We start from the raw sequence: 19,677 nt of genomic DNA on the forward strand, positions 1-19,677 counted from the left end.
TTCCGAGGCCCATATAATCAGTATGCATGACGGCATGGGTCGGGAACAGCTCCGTCCAAGGCAGCAAGGAACTGCAGAGAATTGTGGACGTAGCCCAGACCATCACGCAAACCAACCTCCCTTCCATTGACTCCCATCTATCACCTCACGCTGCCTCGGCAAGGCCAGCAGCATCATCAAGGACCAGTCGCACCCTGGCCACTCCCTCTTCTCCCCTCTCCCATCAGGCAAAAGGTACAGAAGTGTGAAAACACACACCTCCAGATCCAGGGACAGTGTCTACCCAGCTGTAATCAGGCAACTGAACCATCCTATCACCAACTAGTCCTGGCCTACCATGTACCTCATTGGAGACCCTCGCGCTATCTTTAATGGGATTTAGCTGGACTTAATCTTGTACTAAACGTTATTCCCTTTATCCTGTGTCGGCTTGACTGTAATCGTGTATCGTTTATCTGCTGACTGCAAAAGTCACCTGTAGGTTTTGCTTATTTCAATTCTAATTTTCATTTTTCCCCAGCGATAAATCTGAATCAGTAAATGACAGTTCGGGCACTGGAAGTGAGTAGATTTCATTATTTTTCCCATTTTCACATCAGTAACCTCATCCCCCCCTCGTGAGGGGAAGGTTGTGCCTTTATCTTCACTCAATACTGAGCCGTTTCACTCAAGCCCTAAGGTGGGTCTCGGCCCGAAACGTCGCCTATTCCTTTTTCTCCAGAGACGCTGCCTGACTCTAGCTTTTTGTGTCTATCTTCACTTTAAACCAAAGTCTACAGTTCCTTCCCACACGGTTCTGATCCTAACTTTAACTGCGGGCCATGAATTAGCACGGTCAAATCAAAACCCAAATGAACCAATTTACCTCCGGGGATGAATATAACAATAATACATTTTATTTATGGGCGCCTTTCAAGAGTCTCAAGGACACCTTACAAAAATTTAGCAGGTAGAGGAAAAACATGTAAGGGGAATGAAATAAATAGTAGAGACATGACTAGTACACAAAGTAAAGACAGAATTCAATTCAAAACACAATATGAGGCAATTAATGCACAGATGAAAAGGGAGGGGGACGTGGGGCTAAGGATAGGCAGAGGTGAAGAGATGGGTCTTGAGGCGGGACTGGAAGATGGTGAGGGACACGGAATTGCGGATCAGTTGGCGGAGGGAGTTCCAGAGCCTGGGAGCTGCCCTGGAGAAGGCTCTGTCCCCAAAACTGCGGAGGTTGGACTTGTGGATGGAGAGGAGACCGGCTGATGTGGACCTGAGGGACCGTGAGGGTCGGTAGGGGGAGAGGAGGTCAGTGAGATATGGGGGGGCCAGATGGTGGAGGGCTTTGTAGGTGAGGATCAGGATTTTGTAGGTGATCCGGTGGGAGATGGGAAGCCAGTGAAGTTGTTTGAGGACTGGAGTGATGTGATGCCAGGATTTGGTGTGGGTGATGAGTCGGGCGGCTGCGTTCTGGACCAGTTAGTTCGATCGTATCGAGTAGAAGCAGTCTGTTGATTACTGGGTGACCTGATTGTTCAGAGGGACTTCTCTGAAACCGTCCCATTAATGTATCCCTCTTAGATACTCTGGATGACAGGGCACTCCATCCCATCTATTGCCCCATTGCTCTCAGCTGTATCACCTAGCTGCTGCCCCGATATTCAATAGACAATAGGTGCAGGAGCAGGCCATTCGGCCCTTCGAGCCAGCACCGCCATTCAATGTGATCATGGTTGTTCATCCCCAATCAGTACCCCGTTCCTGCCTTCTCCCCATAGCCCCTCACTCCACTATCTTTAAGAGCCCTATCTAGCTCTCTCTTGAAACTATCCAGAGAACCGGCCTCCACCGCCATCTGAGGCAGAGAATTCTACAGACTCACCGTTCTCTGTGAGAAAAAGTGTTTCCTCATCTCCGTTCAAACATAGAAACATAGAAAATAGGTGCAGGAGTAGGCCATTCGGCCCTTCGAGCCTGCACCGCCATTCAATATGATCATGGCTGATCATCCAACTCAGTATCCTGTACCTGCACATGTTCTAAATGGCTTACTCATTATTCTTAAACTGTGGCCCCTGGTTCTGGACTCCCCCAACATCGGGAACATGTTTCCTGCCTCCAGCGTGTCCAAACCCTTAAAAATCTTATATGTTTCAATAAGATATCCTCTCATCCTTCTAAGTTCCAGAGTATACAAGCCCAGCCGATCCATTCTCTCAGCATATGACAGTCCCGCCATCCCGGGAATTCCTCAGTCACCCTAACTCATAAAATATCTAGCAATATGCACCTTTCAAATGCCCCACGACTTGCCCACCACCTTCTGTGGCAGTGAATTCCACAGTTTCACCACCCCACTGCCTAAAGAAATTCCTCCTCATCTCCTTTCTAAAGGTATGTCCTTTTATAAGTGATAGGAGCAGAATTAGGCCATTCGGCCCATCAAGTCTACTCCACCATTATTCATTCATGGCTGATCTACATTTCCCTTTTAGCTCCATTTTCCTGCCTTCTCCCCGTAACCCCTGACACCCGTACTAATCAGGAATCTATCTATCTCTGCCTTAAATTGATCCATTCTCTTGGCCTCCAGAGCCTTCTGTGGCAGTGAATTCCACAGATTCACCACCCTCTGACTAAAGTAAGTGCTTCCACTGCACCAATTGGTAAATTGGATCCAAAATTGACTTGGTCCAGAAAGCAGAGTAGTGGCTTTCATCTCCCCATAACCTATGACACCATTGCTAATTCATCTCCATTTTGCTTGCAAACACCCTGTGACGGCCACCAGAAGCCGTCTGTGGCAATGAATTCCACCGATTCACCACCCTCTGACTAACGGCAGCCTCCACCGCTAGTATTGAGGTGCCCTGGTGCGTCATGTGTGTTGTTGAGATTGCCCTGAGTTCCTGCTCTCCTCGCGGTGCCTGGCTGTGCTCCCCTCTCATTGTCTCCCTCTCTCCCTCTCCCTCTCCCTCCCTCCCTCTCTCCCTGGCGTCCAGCTCTCAGCCCGTCGGTACGCACGGCTGCTGCCAACACCGTCACCGTCAACCACACCACCGCCATCACCCGACTCCAGATGCAGCTCCACCTGCACGACCTCCAGCAGAACGCCAGCGACCTCAGGACGCAACTCCTGCAGCTGCGGAAACTCCAGGTACGCGGCCCACCTTTGCTCCGTGCAGTTTCGTTTAGAGATGCAGCGTGGAAACGCGCCCTTCCGTCCACGCTGACCAGCGATCCCCGCACACTAACACTATCCTATACAAGGGACAATTTTCCCTACCAAGCCCGCACGTCTTTGAAGCGTGGGAGGAAACCGAAGTTCGTGGAGAAAACCCACGCAGATCACGGGGAGAACGTGCCGACTCGAGCACCCGTAGTCAGGATCGAACCCGGGTCTCTGCCGCCGTGAGACAGCGACTGTCTCGCTGCACCATCGTGCCGCCCACTGACCCTCGCATCCTCTCATCTCCTCCCCTACACCACACCCTGCTGGCCCTCCCTCCTTCGTATGTCGACACAGCTTCCTCTTCAATCAACCTTTGCTCCTCACATCTTCCCGCCTCAGCTGCGGTGGATTCCATGTTCCCACTCTCCGAGTCGGGCACCTATCTCTGGAATTCCGAGATCCATGAAGGATAGCACAGTGGTGCAGCCGTTAGAGCAACTGCCTCTCAGCATCAGAGACCCGAACTCGATCCTGACTGACCTCGGCTGCTGTGCGTGTGGAGTCCGCACGTTCTCCCCGTGACCGCGTGGGTTTCTTCCGAGTGCTCCGGTTTCCTCCCACATCCAAAGGACACGTGGGCTTGTAGTTTAATTTGCCCTCTGTACATTGCCCCTAGTGTGTGGATGGGAGTGGGTGAGGAAGTGGGATAACTGAACTAGTGTGAGTGGGTCGGCATGGACTCGGTGGGCTGAAGGGCCTGTTTCCATGCTGTATCTTTCGTTGAATGACTCTATCAACAGCTCAGAAACAGGTTCTCAGGCCAAGCTTGTCCAAGCCGACCATGATGCCCCAATTAGGCGAGTCTAATCGGTTTGCTACCTGTAGCCCATATCTTTGAACACCTTTCATATTGTGACGTTAACAGTCCCAGTGTGGGATTTTCATACAAGGAATATCATTTCCCTCACACATTCCTCCTGAAACCTATTGGTACTTTGTCCGATCGGCACAGCCTTCCAGTTTTGGTGTTAGTTCCTTCTCTTTTGCCATCCGCCAGCTGCAGAGCCAGGACACCTTGAAGCACATGATGAAGCGCTTGGAATCGGAGATAAGTGTCCGGGTGTCGGAAGCCCTGCGCAAACCGGAGGACCCTATGCATCGCCAGCGCGCCCTGGTGGAGGAGGAGAGGCAAAAGTACTTGAACGACGAGGAGATGATCATACAGCAACTGAAGTAAGTCTCCTCTCTCTAACTTCTACAGGTGCACAGTAGAGAGCATGCTGACCGGTTGCATCGTGGCTTGGTTCGGCAATTTTAGCGCCCTGGAGAGGAAAAGACTACAAAAAGTAGTAAACACTGCCCAGTCCATCATCGGCTCTGACCTCCCTTCCATCGAGGGGATTTATCGCAGTCGCTGCCTCAAAAAGGCTGGCAGTATCATCAAAGACCCACACCATCCTGGCCACTCACTCATCTCCCTGCTACCTTCAGGTAGAAGGTACAGGAGCCTGAAGACTGCAACAACCAGGTTCAGGAATAGCTACTTCCCCACAGCCATCAGGCTATTAAACCTGGCTCGGACAAAACTGATTATTAATAACCCATTTTCTGTTATTTGCACTTTGTCAGTTTATTTATCCATGTGTGTATATTTATATTATGGTATATGGACACACTGATCTGTTTTGTAGTAAATGCCTACTATGTTCTGTGTGCTGAAGCAAAGCAAGAATTTCATTGTCCTACACAGGGACACATGACAATAAACTCACTTGAACTTGAACTTGAACTTCACCCCAAAGCCACCGACCCGAAACGTCACCCGTTCCTTCTCTCCAGAGATGCTGCCTGTCCCGCTGAGCTACTCCAGCATTTTGTGTCTACCAGAAGCATCGAGGATTGGTGCCTGGACGGTAAACCACGCGGGAATAAACGGGTGATTCTCAGCTTGGAAGAAGAGTGGGTTTACAACCAGGGGGCACAGTGACCAGCGGTAGAGTTGCTGCCTTACATCGCCAGAGACCCAGGTTCCATCCTGACTACGGGTACTGTCTATACGGAGTTTGGTCAAATTGTAAATTGTCCCTAGTGCGTGTAGGATAATGCTAGTGTACGTATGGGGTGATCGCTGGTCCGTCCGGACTCAGCAAATCCTGGGGAAAAGGCAGGATACTGAGTTGGATGATCAGCCATGATCACAGTGAATGGCGGTGCTGGCTCGAAGGGCTGAATGGCCTACTCCTGCACCTATTGTCTATTGTCAGTTTGTTCTCGAAGCGGTTTTCAATGCAGGTGGTTAGGGCCAGAACTTGTTCTCCTGTGCTGCGGTCCTTGCGGAAACCTGCCTGATCCACACTGAGAATCTCTTCTACTCCTGGAGATATACGTTGTAGTATAAGGCGTTCTAAGATTTTGAGTGGGACGCAGAGTAGAGAGATTGGGAAAGTTTTTCGTCTTTGCCAGGTTTTGGTATAGCAATGACCTTTGCTGTCCGCCATATCTTTGGGATGGAGTTAGTCTGTATGGCCCTAGTGTAGAGTTGGATGATCAGCCATGATGATCTTGAATGGCGGTGCAGGCTGGAAGGGCCGAATGGCCTACTCCTGCACCTATTTTCTATGTTTCTATGTTTCTATGAAACCGGAGCACCTGGAGAAAACCCACGTGGTCACAGGGAGAAGGTGCAAACTCTGCCATAACCATGACTATTCACTTTGATCAGCTTTGGAAGGCAATAGTGAATGCCAAGTTACAACAAAGAACTGCAGATGCTGGTTTATACCAAAGATAGACCCAAAGTGCTGGAGTAACTCAGCGGGTCAGGTAACATTTCTGGAGGAGAAGGATAGATGGCGTTTGGAGTTGGGGGTCCTTCTTCATGACACCAAAGAGTTACAACCAGGAAACAGGCCCTTCGGCCCGCAGAGCCCACAACCAAGCAACCATCGATCACCTGTCCTGTGTTGTCCCATTCTTGCATCCCACCCACTCGGGGCAATTTACAGAAGCCGATTAACCTACAAACCCGCAGGTCTTTGGAATGTTGAAGGTAACCAGAGCACCCGGAGTAAACCCACGCGGTCCACAGGGAGAACGTACAAACTCCGTACAGACAGCACCCGTGGTCAGGATTGAACCCGAGGTCTCTGGTGCTGAGAGGCAGCAACTCTACCGCTGCGCCCACCCTACAGGTTAATCCGAAGGCTGGGACACTTGAGACAAGGTCCAGCCCCCGCTAGTCTGACAGGGTGGATATCTACTGCCCCCACCTGGCCACACCAGGAAGGTCCACCTATATTCCTTTGTCTGGCTTCACAATTCGCACTTCTTGCCTTTTTATCTCTGGCCTTTGTCCATTCATCTGTCTATCACCCCCTCCATCCCCCCCATCACCTGTACCCACCCATCACCCACCAGGCTTTGTCCTGGCCCTCCTCTCTTCCAACCTCCCTCCCCACAATGTCTGAAAAAGGGTCTTGAAACATCACCTGGTAGAAAAAAGTGCTGGAGAAACTCAGCGGGTGCAGCAGCATCTATGGAGCGAAGGAAATAGGCAACGTTTCGGGACGAAACCCTGAGGGAAATAGGCAACGTTTCGGGCCAAAACCCTGAAGGAAATAGGCAACGTTTCAGGACGAAACCCTGAGGGAAATAGGCAACGTTTCGGGCCAAAACCCTGAGGGAAATAGGCAACGTTTCGGGCCGAACCCCTGAAGGAAATAGGCAACGTTTTGGGTCGAAACCCTGAAGGAAATAGGCAACGTTTCGGGCTGAAACCCTGAGGGAAATAGGCAACGTTTCGGGCCGAAACCCTGAGGGAAATAGGCAACGTTTCGGGCCGAAACCCAAAAGGGTTTCGGCCCGAAACGTTGCCTATTTCCTCCGCTCCATAGATGCTGCTGCACCCGCTGAGTTTCTCCAGCATTTTTGTCTACCTTCGATTTTCCAGCATCTGCAGTTCCTTCTTGAACACTTTGAAACATCACCTACCCACGTTCTGCAGAAATTCTGCCCGACCCGTTGAGTTAATCCGGCACTTTGTGTCTTTTTTCCCGTAAGCCAGCTCCTGCAGTTCCTTTTTATTCAGCATTTCCACAGTGCCTTTCCCCTTGTGAGGACTCCCCAGAATGTTTCACGGTCAATGAAATGCTTGTGTAGTTCTGGAAGCTCTCCCCGGCACTCGTGTCCCCAATGTCTCGGGCATTGAGAGTCAAAATATAACTGCAGATGCTGCGAATTGGAAATAAAGATGGAAAACTGCCGAAGCACTCGGCAGGTGGGAAGAATGGTCAGTACTCGCCCCAAGGGTGGAGCAGGAGCCCACCACTGTCCCCCTCGCAGTCCGCAGTTCTCTCCAGCGAGCCCCGGCCAATAATACTGGAGGAACTCAGCGGGTAAGGCAGCATCTATGGACCCGAAACGTCACCTATTCCTTCTCTCCGTAGATGCTGCCTCACCCGCTGAGTTTCTCCAGCATTTCTGTCTACCTTCGATTTTTCCAGCACATGCAGTTCCTTCTTAAACACAGCCATTAATAAGTTTTTTTTTGGTTGGGATCTTCCTCAATCAATCACAATCACAATAATACTTTATTAGCCAAGTATGTTTTGCAACATACGAGGAATTTCATTTGCCAAGTCAGTCATACCAAGAAAAAGAAACGGAACACACAAAATACATTTTAACATAAACATCCACCACAGTGACTCCTCCACATTCCTCGCTGTGATGGAAGGCGAGAAAAAGTTAAATCTCTTCCCTTTGGTCTCCCGCAGTCGGGGGCGTCGAGCCCTCCGTTGACGGGACGATCTTGACTCCAATAGCAGGTGGCGTTTGGGCCCTCCGCATCGGGGCGATCAGCTCCTGCATCGGGGGGGATGTCAGCTCCCCCGCTCCGGGCAATCGAACCGCACATCCGGGGCTGGTCGAACCTCTGCGTTCCAATCCACATCTTCATTGTCCCCGCATTATTGCCCCACAACGTGGCCTCTTCAAGGGGGCAGAAGGGACAACGAGGTTCGTGTGGTTCTGGAGTTATTTACAGTCTCCAACCAGGTAAGTCGACAAGAGTGGCAACTCGGCGGGCCAGGCAGCATCTCTGGAGGAGGATATTTCAGGCCAGATTGTGTAGGAAGGAACTGCAGATGCTGATTTATACCATCAAGAGACACAACATGCAGGAGTTACCCAGCGGGTCAGGCAGCATCTCTGGATAAGAAGAATAGGTGGCATTTCAGGATGGAACCCTTCGCCAGACGGTAAATTGTCCCTTGTGTGTGAGATAGAACTAGTGTGAATAGGTGATTGGTGGTCAGCGTGGTCCCGGTGGGCCGAAGGGCCTGTTTCCACACTGTATCTCTAAACTAATGCCCCTGTCCCACTTAGGAAACCTGAACGGAGACTTTGCGCCCCACCCAATGTTTCCGTGAGGTTCCCGGAGGTTTTTGTCAGTCTCCCTACCTGCTTCCACTACCCGCAACCTCTGGCAACCACCTGCAACCTCCGGGAACCGCACGGAAACCTTGGGTGGGGGCGCAAAGTCTCCAGAGGTTTCCGTTCAGGTTTTGCTAAGTGGGACGGGGGGCATTGGTCAGCGAAGAGACGGTACATGATTACAATCACGCCACCCACAGTGTACAAGACTTTCAGTTTCTGCGTGTTCTTTATACCGCGCGCAGTCTAATTGCTGTTTCTTTTGGCAGTGATCTTGAGCGCTCGGTGGACGATTTGCAACGAGACGCAGCCTTGAGCCAGAGACTGATCACCGGGCCTGAGCTGGAGGAGAAGGCCCTGGTTCTTCGGCAGCTGAGTGAGACCCTCACGGAACTGAAGGGTGAGGGGCCATCGGCATTGTCCGTCAGGGGAGGGGGGAGGTTCCCCGCCAGTCAGATCTAATGGGAGAGAGAATGAAGCTTAATGGTCAATGGCCATACGTTCACGGCAACAGCATTCGGCCAACTGAGTCTCTCCCACCGTTCAATCATGGCTGATCTATCTCCCCCTCTCAACCCCATTCTCCTGCCTTCTCCCCATAACCCCTGACACCCGTACTAATCAACAATCTCAGTCTCTGCCTTAGAAATAGCCAATGTCTTGGCCTCCACAGCCAGCGATGGCAATGACTTCCACAGATTCGCCCTCCTCTGGCCAATGAAATTCCTCCTCATCTCCTTTCTAAACATACACCCCTTTATTCTGAGACGATGCCCCCTGTTCCTAGACTCTCCCACCAGTGAAAACTAGGGTCTCTGTGTTTGTGGGGGGGGGGGGGGTCTCTGCGTGGGGGGTGGTCTGGCGTGAAGCACTGACTTGCTCTCTCTCGTACCCAGCCCAGTTCCCGAGCCTGGGGTCCGTGCACTGTGGTGGAATCTCTGTGTGAGGGTGGGGTGGGGGGGGGGGGGTAGGGGTTCTCTGTGTGTGTGTGTGTGTGGGGGGGGGGGGGGGTTCTGTGTGTGTGTGTGTGTGTGGGGGGGGTGGGGTGGGGGGTGGGGGTTCTGTGTGTGTGTGTGTGTGTGTGTGTGTGTGTGTGTGTGTGTGTGTGTGTGGGGGGGGGGGGGGGGGGTTTCTCTGTGTGTGTGTGTGGGGGGGGGGGGGGTTCTCTGTGTGTGTGTGTGTGTGTGTGTGTGTGTGTGTGTGTGTGTGTGTGTGTGTGTGTGTGTGGGGGGGGGGGGGGGTTCTGTGTGTGTGTGTGGGGAGGGGGGGCGGTGGGGTGGGGGGTAGGGGTTCTGTGTGTGTGTGTGGGGGGGGTTTCTCTGTGTGTGTGTGTGTGGGGGGGTCTGGCATGTAGCACTGACTTGCTCTCTCATACGCAGCCCAGTTCCCGAGCCTGCAGAGTAAGATGCGAGTGATTCTCCGCGTGGAGGTGGAGGCGGTGAAGTTCCTGAAGGAAGAGCCTCAGCGCCTGGACGTGCTACTGAAACGATGCAAGACCATCACGGACTCGCTCGCTACACTGAGAAGGTAAAGCCAGGACTGGCTCCTTATCCTGGGCTCAGGTGGTGCCAACCAACTGTTGTGTTTTAGAGATCCAGCATGGAGTCAGGCCCTTCAGCCCACTGAGTCCACGGCAACTATTAATCACCCATTCACTAGTTCTATCCTACACACGGAAACAGGCCCTTCAGCCCACCAAAGATAGACACAAAATGCTAGAGTAACTCAGCGGGACAGGCAGCATCTCTGGAGAGAAGGAATGGGTGACGTTCCGGGTCAAGACCCATCTTCAGGCAGAGATGCTGCCTGTCCCGCTGAGTTACTCCAGCTTTCTCTGTCTTTTTTCGCTTTAAACCAGAATCTGCAGTTCCTTCCCTGCACCTTGTGCCCACTGAGTCCACGCTGACCATTGATCACCCGATCGCACTCGTTCAGTTATCCCATTTTCCCATCCACTCCCGACACACTAGGGGCAATCTAAAGAGGCCAATCAACCTACAAAACCTGCACGTCTTTGGGGTGTGAAAGGAAACCAACACCGTCACAGAGAGAACGTGCAAACTCCACACACGTAGCAGCCAAGGTTAGAGTGGAACCCAGGTCTCTGGCACGGTACCCACGTCAACCAACATGCCCCATCTACACTAGTCCCACCTACCTGCGTTTGGCCCATATCCCTCTAAACCTGTCCTATCCATGTACCTGTCTCAATGTTTTTTGAACATTGCAATAGTTCCTGCCCCAATTACCTCCACCGGCAGCTCATTCCATACACCTACCGCCCTTTGTGTATAAAGAAAAATCACCCCTCAGGTTCCTATTAAATCTTTCTCCCCTCACCTTAAACCTACGATCTAGGTTTGTCAATTCCTCTCCACTGGGCAAAAGACTCTGTCATTTACCCAATCTATTCCTCTCAGTGAAAAGTGTATTGCACGCACTCCAAACAGATCAGGCATATTGTGCATATATATGTATACAATCACTTCAAACTCAAGGACAATTAAAAGTGCAAAGGGGAAGATATAGAAACATGGAAAATAGGTGCAGGAGTAGGCCATTCGGCCCTTCGAGCCTGCACCGCCATTCAATATGATCATGGCTGATCATCCAACTCAGTATCCTGTACCTGCCTTCTCTCCATACCCCCTGATCCCTTTAGCCACAAGGGCCACATCTAACTCCCTCTTAAATATAGCCAATGAACTGGCCTCAACTACCTTCTGTGGTAGAGAATTCCAGAGATTCACCACTCTCTGTGTGTGAAAAAAAATGTTTTTCTCATCTCGGTCCTAAAAGACTTCCCCCTTATCCTTAAACTGTGTGGCCCCTTGTTCTGGACTTCCCCAACATCGGGAACAATCTTCCTGCATCTAGCCTGTCCAACCCCTTAAGAATTTTATAAGTTTCTATAAGATCCCCCCTCAATCTTCTAAATTCTAGCGAGTACAAGCCAAGACAAAGTCCAATGTCCACAATGGGGTGGAGGTGAATCAGACTGTATCCTAGCTTTTTTTTAGTTTTGTTTAGAGATTCAGTACGGAGACAGGCCCTTCGGCCCACTTCCGCACCGACCAGCGATCCCCGCACATTAACACTGTCCTATTAACCTACATATCTGCACGTTTTTGGAGTGTGGGAGGAAACCGAAGATCTCGGAGAAAACCCACGCAGGTCACGTGGAGTACGTACAAACTCCGTACAGACAGCGCCCGTAGTCGAGATCGAACCCGGGTCTCCGGCGCTGCAAGCACTGTAAGGCACCAACTCTACCGCTGCGCCACTGTGCTGCACAAAAGCTTATGGAAGGACCGTTCATAAGCCTGATAACAGAGGGGAAGAAGCTGTTCCTGAGTCTGGTGGTGCGCGCTTTCAAGCTTCTGTACCTTCTGCCGGACGGGAGCGGGGAGAAGAAGGAATGACCGGGGTGGGAAAAGTCTTTGGTTATGTTGACTGCTGTCCCAAGGCACTGTGAGGTGTAAATAGAGTCCATGGTGGAGAATCTGGTCAATGTGATGGACTGGGCTACATCTACAACTTTTGTGGGCCTTGGACAGAGCTTTTCCCAAACCAAAGGTAGATGGACACAAAATGCTGGAGTAACTCAGAGCGGGTCAGGCAACATCTCTGGAGGAAAGGAATAGGTGGCGTTTCGGTTCAGAATCCTTCTTCAGACTTCAGAGAAACGCCACCTGTTGTTACGGCCTGGCGTTGCGAGTCCCCACGTTCCCGCTGCGTTAGTTCTACGCGATTACCACGAGTTTGATTTGCTTTGAACTCGGGGATCACTGGTGGGTGAGACAGGGCCATTAGAAACAAGAATAGTTTCTGGTGAGCTTACTAATCACAAGGGGACGGGCAGGCCAAGGAAGACCTCCACAGCTGATGACGGAAGAGTGGAGTCAGGGATACGGGGAGAAGGCAGGCACGGGTCATTGATAGCGGAAGATCAGCCATGATCACGCTGAACGGCAGTGCTGGCTCGAAGGGCCGAATGGCCTCCTCCTGCACCTATTGTCTATGTTTCTATGTTTTTCCCCCCGAGATGCAGCCTGACCCGCTGCAGTTACTCCAGAATTTTGTGTCCATCTTCGGAATCTTCCAGTTCCTTCCAGCACATGTTCCCAAACCAAGTTGTAATGCATCCAACAGCATGCAACAAATGCAGCAAGCTGACACTCGCATTTTGTGAATGGGATTAAATAAATCCTCTCTCTCACCCCCACAGAACTCAGACGCTGCCTGACCTGCTGAATATTTCCAGCATCTTCTATGTCTTTACTTCAATATTTCCTCAATGTTTGTAATCGGTTTAATTCTCTCTGGTTTTGGGCTGTGCATGCCTCCTGCTGAGATCGGCCACGGTTTGCTTTGTGTTCTGAGTTCCTCCCATTGAACCCACCTAGCTGATCTGTCTCTCTCTCTCTCTCTCTTGTTATTTAGTTACTCTCCCCCTGCCTCCGCCTATCCCACAGACATCTACCCAAGGCAGTTCACCAGGTAACTCAGCCCATTCTCTGCAGCCGCACCTTGTACATGCTTGTCAGTCCGTCCCCACATTGTGGGCCGAAGGGCCTGTCCTCGTGATGTATTGTTCCATGTTCTAAATGGTGACCAGCTGTGTAGTCAGGAAATGTGGTGATTAGTGATTAAAGGCAAGCAGTGACGCTTCGGTTTAGAAGGATGAGAGGATATCTCATTGAAACATATAAGATTATTAAGGGTACACAAAATTGCTGGAGAAACTCAGCGGGCGCAGCAGCATCTATGGAGCGAAGGAAATAGGCGACGTTTCGGGCCAAAACCCTTCTTCAGACCCTATTAAGGGCTTGGACACGCTAGAGGCAGGAAACATGTTCCCGATGTTGGGGGGGGGGGGGGTCCAGAACCAGGGGCCACACACAGTTCAAGAATAAGGAGTAAGCCATTTAGAACGGAGACGAGGAAACACTTTTTCTCACAGAGAGTGGTGAGTCTGTGGAATTCTCTGCCTCAGAGGGCGGTGGAGGCAGGTTCTCTGGATGCTTTCAAGAGAGAGCTAGATGGGGCTCTTAAAAATAGCAGAGTCAGGGGATATGGGGAGAAGGCAGGAACGGGGTACTGATTGGGGATGATCAGCGGTGATCTCATTGAATGGCGGTGCTGGCTCGAAGGGCCGAATGGCCTCTACTCCTGCACCTATTGTCCACAAAGTGAAGTCTATCAATGCTGCTCTCTCACAATCTAATGCAGCAAAGTGGGGAATGTTGAAGGTACGCAAAGATGTTGGAGAAACTCAGCGGGTGCAGCAGCATCTATGGAGCGAAGGAAATAGGCAACATTGCCTATTTCCACCGCTCCATGCAAAGAGTTGAACAATCTCCACTATAGGAAATAGGCAACGTTTCGGGCCGAAACCCTTGCGGGTTTCGTCCCGAAACGTTGCCTATTTCCTTCGCTCCATAGATGCTGATGCACCCACTGAGTTTCTTCAGCATTTTTGTGTACCTTCGATTTTCCAGCATCTGCACAGTTCCTTCTTAAACACAAGTGGGGAATGTTGGCAGGGTTTGGAACAGTGCGGGGTGTACGTGTGTTGTCTTTGTGCCGTCACCCTGTAGCTGAGGCCTTCAGGGTGCAGGAAGGGGAGCCCAGGTCAGCAGCTGCTCTCAAAGAAGGCTCGTCCAACCACCCAGTCTGAAGAAGGGCAGTGGCTATCCAACCCTGGCAGCAATGGCTTCCCAGTGGTTAAGCAAAGATAAGATTTAGGACGGCGTGGTGGGGCAGCGGTAGAGTCACAGCGCTACCTCACAGCGCCAGGGACCCGGGTTAAATCCTGACTACAGGTGCTGTCTGTACGGAGTTTGCACGTTCTCCCCGTGACTGCATGGGATTTCTGCGGGTGCTCCGGTTTCCTCCCACACTCCAAAGACGTGCAGGTTTGCAGGTTAATTGATTTCTGTAAATTGTAATCTATCCTAGCGTGTAGGGTAGCAAGGACTCGATGGGCCGAAGGGCCGGTTTCCGCGTTATATCTTTAAAGTCTAAAGCCGCTGGTCTTAAGATGATTCCCGACCCAAAACGTCGCCTATAGATGTTCTACATAATGCTGAGTGATCCATTGAGTTACTTCAGCACTTTGTGTTGTACTGGAGTTCCCAGCATCTGTAGTTCCCTGTGTCTTTGTCCAAAATCCCAGTGTTTCCTCAGGACTGCCTTGGGAGGTCAGGTGGGAGTAAATATCAATATAGAAAGATAGACACAAAATGCTGGAGTAACTCAGCGGGTCAGGCAGCATCTCTGGAGAAAAGGAATAGGTGACGTTTTGGGTCGAGACCCTTCTTCAGACTGAGAGTCAGGGGAGTGGGATGGATAGGTGCAGAACTAAACAGAGCTGGCAGAGATGGCCAAGGAGCCCACAATGTTACAGAAAGCTACGGAAAAGAGGAATTTAAGGAAGGACATTCTTGCTGTTGAGCGAGTGCAGCATAGGTTCACTGGGTTAATTCCCAGGATGGCGGGACTGTCATATCTTGAAAGAATGGAGCGGCTGGGCTTGTATACACTGGAATTTAGAAGGATGAAAGGAGATCTTATTGAAACATATAAGATTAATAAGGGAGTGGACAAGCTAGAGGCAGGAAACAAGTCCCCGATGTTGGGGGAGTCCAGAACCAGAGGCCACAGTTTAAGAATAAGGGGGAGGCCATTTAGAACGGAGATGAGGAAAAACCTTTTCACCCAGAGAGTTGTTAATCTGTGGAATTCCCTGTCTCAGAAGGCAGTGGAGGCCAATTCTCTGGATGCTTTCAAGAGAGAGTTAGATAGAGCTCTTAATGATGGTGGAGTCAGGGAATATGGGGAGAAGGCAGGAACGGGGTACTGATTGGGGATGATCAGCCATGATCACGGAGAATGGCGGGTGCAGGCTCGAAGGGCCGAATGGCCTACTCCTGTACCTATTGTCTATTGAGAGGGATCAGAGCTGGCAGCGATGGCCAAGCAGCCCGCGGAGGTCCAGAAAGGTCGGCCTTTGCTTTGAGTGTATCATTGTGATCAGTTGGTGGGGAATTGGTGTTAATGGTGAGTTTGGATCTACTCCGCAGACAAGCCAATGAGATGCAGATGAGAGGACCTGAGGAAGCAGCATCCCAGTCTCCGAAGCACATGAGCACAGACGGCCATTCCAGGAACTTGGAATTTGAGATTCCCACCAGCCCTCCCCTGAATCTCCAGGAAACTCACATGAACTTGGCCAAAAGCTGGCAGTCCCACAACACCAACCTGACCACCTTCTCCCACCACTCCCCTGCCCATGGCCACTCTTCCCACAACCCAGCGGGCACGGTGCAGGGAGCCGCAGGCCAAAGCAACTCAGTGGACGAGGCCCCAGCCCCCAGCAAGAGGACGGCTGATCGAACCGTCTCCGTCGAGGTAAAGCCTTGGGATTTAGGAGCGCGTGGGCCGGGCATCTCGCACGTGCTTCACACGGGCGCACGGCATTACACAGCGCAGCGGAAGCAATGATTTTATTTTCAGTCTTTGACATTTTGTCTCCGGTGGTGGAACAGGCACTGCGCCCCAGGCCTGTGGTCACTGGTCCAAGGGTCTGATTGTGATCATTAATGTGCAATGTGGTTCCCCTCTCCCTCTCCCTTTCCCTCTCCCTTACCCCCTCCCCTCCCCCTCCCTCCCTCCCCCCCCTCCCTCCCTCCCCCTCCCCCTCCCTCCCCCTCCCTCTCCCTCTCCCTTACCCCATCCCTCCCTCCCCCTCCATCCACCTCCCTCTTCCTCCCTTTCCCTCTCCCTTACCCCATCCCCTCCCCCTCCCTCTCCCCTCCTCCCACTCCCCTTCCCTCTCCCTCTCCCTTACCCCATCCCCTCCCCCTCCCCCTCCATCCACCTCCCTCTTCCTCCCTTTCCCTCTCCCTTACCCCATCCCTCCCCCTCCCTCTCTCCCCCTCCCTCTCTCCCCCTCCCTCTTCCCTCCTCCCCTTCTCTCTCCCCCTCCCTCTTCCTCTCCCTCCCCCTCCCTCGCGCCACCACTTCCCCCATCCATCACTCCCCTCGCCTCCTAATCCCATCCCCCGGCTCGGTCACGGTGGGTATGTGGGGGCCCCTGTGCTGACGTGCCCCCTCCCCGTTGCCAGGCTGCCGAGCGTGACTGGGAGGAGAAGCGAGCCGGCCTGCAGCCCATCACCAACAAGGACATCAGCCGGTTGCTGGAAGAGACGCAGGCCGAGCTGATGAAGGCCATCCCCGACCTGGGCTTCGGCAACAAGCCTAGGCCCGTCGCCACGCCGACCGCTGACCAGAGGCCTAGCAAACCGCAGCACGTCCAGAAACCAGTGAGCAAAGTCGACATCAACGGCCGCCGGCACTCAGGTACCCACGCCACCCGTAGCCGCGTATACCACCTCCTTCCAGAACCTTCTAATACGTTGCAGGGAGCTGTAGCTGTAGCCCAGTCCATCACGCAGACCAGACTGCCCACCATTCACCCCGTCTACACTTCCCGCTACCTTGGGAAAGCAGCCGATGTAAGACAAATGGATATCAAGAGTATTTAATTGTCATATGAACTGTGATCGGGGCGGCACGGTGGTGCAGCGCTAGAGTTGTCTCCTCACAGCGCCAGGGACGTGGGTTCGATCCTGGCCACGAGTCCTGTCTGAACGGCCTTTGCACCTTCTCCCTGGGACCGTGTTGGTTTTCTCTGGTTTCCTCCCACACTCCAAAGACGTCCATGTTTGTAGGTTCATTGGCTTGTGTACATTGTCCCGAGTGTGTAGGATCGAACTAGAGTGATTGGGTGATCGCTGGTCGGTACTCTTGGTGGAAGAGCCTGTCTATAATACTGTGTCTCTCAACTAAACTGACAATAACACAATGGAAGTCTCAGTTACAGCAGCTGACCAGGCCAGTCAACGCCAGGCACTCAGATTAGACAGATTGTTAACAAAAATGCAACCCATTTTGGTTGGAGTTACAGCATGAAAACAGGCCCTTTGCTCACACCGACCATGCCAATCAGCGATCACCCTGTACATCAGCATTATCCTACACACAGGGGACAAATTACAATTTTACAGAAGCCAATTTAACAATACGTGGGAGGAAAAAAATTAATATATGATTTGGAAGAGGGAATTAGGAGCAACACTAGCAAGTTTGCGGATGACACAGTGTGAACTGTGAAGAGAATGTTAGGAGGTTGCAGGGTGACCTGGACAGGTTGAGTGAGTGGGCAGATGCGTGGCAGATGCAGTATAATATAGATAAATGTGAGGTTTTCCACTTTGGTGGCAAAAACAAGGGGGCAGATTATTATCTCAATGGGGTTAGGTTAGGTAAGGGGGAGGTGCAGCGAGACCTGGGTGTTCTTGTACACCGGTCACTGAAAGTTGGTGTGCAGGTACAGCAGGCAGTGAAGAAAGCTAATGGAATTTTGGCCTTCATAACAAGAGGATTTCAGTATAGGAGTAAAGAGGCTTTTCTGCAGTTGTATAGGGCTCTTGTGAGGCCACATCTGGAGTATTGCGTGCAGTTTTGGTCTCCTAATTTGAGGATGGACATCCTTGTGATTGAGGCAGTGCAGCGTAGGCTCACAAGATTGATCTCTGGGAGGCGGGAATGTCATATGAGGAAAGATTGAAAAGACTAGGCCCGTATTCACTGGAGTTTAGAAGGATGAGGGGGATCTTATAGAAACATATAAAATTATAAAAGGACTGGACAAGCTTGATGCAGGAAAAATGTCCCCAATGTTGGCCGAGTTCAGAACCAGGGGCCACAGTCTTAGAATAAAGGGGAGGCTATTTAAGACTGAGGTGATAAAAAACTTTTTCACCCAGAGAGTTGTGAATTTGTGGAATTCCCTGCCACAGAGGGCAGTGGAGGCCAAATCACTGGATGGATTTAAGAGAGAGTTAGACAGAGCTCTAGGGGCTAGTGGAGTCGAGGGATATGGGGAGAAGGCAGGCATGGGTTATTGATTGGGGACGATCAGCCATGATCACAATGAATGGCGGTGCTGGCTCAAAGGGCCGAATGGCCTCCTCCTGCACCTATTTTCTTTGTTTCTATGTTTTCTATGAAACCGGAGAACCCAGAGAAAACCCAAATTCAATCAATTAACAACCACAATATCAGTGCAAATACGAACATAGTCCTTGGTACAACCAAAGCACCAGCACATAATGAATGTATGGAGTGGCATGGATGATGCAGGGGCAGATGAGATGAGTTGAATCGTGTTTGGCAGGTGCGGGCATTAGGCTTGCCAACTTTCTCACCCCCAAATAAGGGACAAAAGGTCAAAATAAGGGACAAATTGGTTGACCGACTCGGCCGTGGCTGGGTGAATGATGAGTTGGCCCGGGCGCTGGACTGCACACAAAGCCCAGCCGGCGGGTCAGCTGAGGAGTTTTGGCCCAGCACCGCATCCAACTCATGAACCGATGATCGGCCCATGAGAAGGAGGGGTGGTGGTGGTGTCGGCGGTAAGCGAAGGTCTGAAAGTCGGACAGCTGGCCGGGCTGCCGACACACGGGCCACGGGCGAGGCTCTGCTGCTGCACTCCATGGGCTGCACTACATCGGGACGGGTGAGGCGGGGCTGGACGCGGCGCTCGGACCCGACTGTCCCCTCGATCGAGTAGTAGCGGTCAAATACGGTGCAAGGGCGGTCCCGTACGGGACAAACCAATTTAGCCCAATATACGGGATGACCCGGCTAATACGGGACAGTTGGCAACCCTGGTGGGCCGAAGGGCCTGTCCACGTACTGTACCGTGCTGTGTTGTGATGAGCCATGTTATTTTGCAGAGGAGCTGACTGTGCACCGATACAGGACTGAGAAACCGTCCAAGTCACCACCGCCTCCCCCACCGCGACGCAGCTTCCCCTCGACCCACGGGCTGACCACTGGCCGTACGGGGGAGGTCATCGTCACCAGTAAGAAGGAGACTCCACTGAAGGTGAGGACTGGTGCCGGCCGTAGTCACTGACCAATGTTATTCCCTGTTACACTGGCGACCGCTCGATTGTAACCCTGTAGAGTCATAGAGTGATACAGTGTGGAAACAGGCCCTTCGGCCC

General features: G+C 51.9%; 1 protein-coding gene across 12 annotated transcripts in view; it reads left to right on the forward strand.

The window, feature by feature from the left end:
* The window catches only part of srcin1 (SRC kinase signaling inhibitor 1), a 343,123-nt gene that overhangs the window by 305,837 nt on the left and 17,609 nt on the right, over positions 1-19,677 (forward strand). For 11 of the 12 annotated variants that reach the window (XM_033034920.1, XM_033034907.1, XM_033034908.1 and 8 more), the window contains 9 exons: positions 521-561; positions 2,997-3,151; positions 4,224-4,399; positions 8,869-8,999; positions 9,979-10,126; positions 13,043-13,099; positions 15,685-16,012; positions 16,729-16,963; positions 19,405-19,556. In XM_033034920.1, the coding sequence (XP_032890811.1) occupies positions 521-561; positions 2,997-3,151; positions 4,224-4,399; positions 8,869-8,999; positions 9,979-10,126; positions 13,043-13,099; positions 15,685-16,012; positions 16,729-16,963; positions 19,405-19,556 (1,423 nt within the window). The remainder of the gene's footprint in view (positions 1-520; positions 562-2,996; positions 3,152-4,223; positions 4,400-8,868; positions 9,000-9,978; positions 10,127-13,042; positions 13,100-15,684; positions 16,013-16,728; positions 16,964-19,404; positions 19,557-19,677) is intronic. The other variant, XM_033034909.1, reaches the window with a different exon arrangement.

Source organism: Amblyraja radiata, chromosome 16, assembly GCF_010909765.2.
Source record: "Amblyraja radiata isolate CabotCenter1 chromosome 16, sAmbRad1.1.pri, whole genome shotgun sequence".
In the NCBI taxonomy this organism is placed as follows: Eukaryota; Metazoa; Chordata; class Chondrichthyes; order Rajiformes; family Rajidae; genus Amblyraja; species Amblyraja radiata.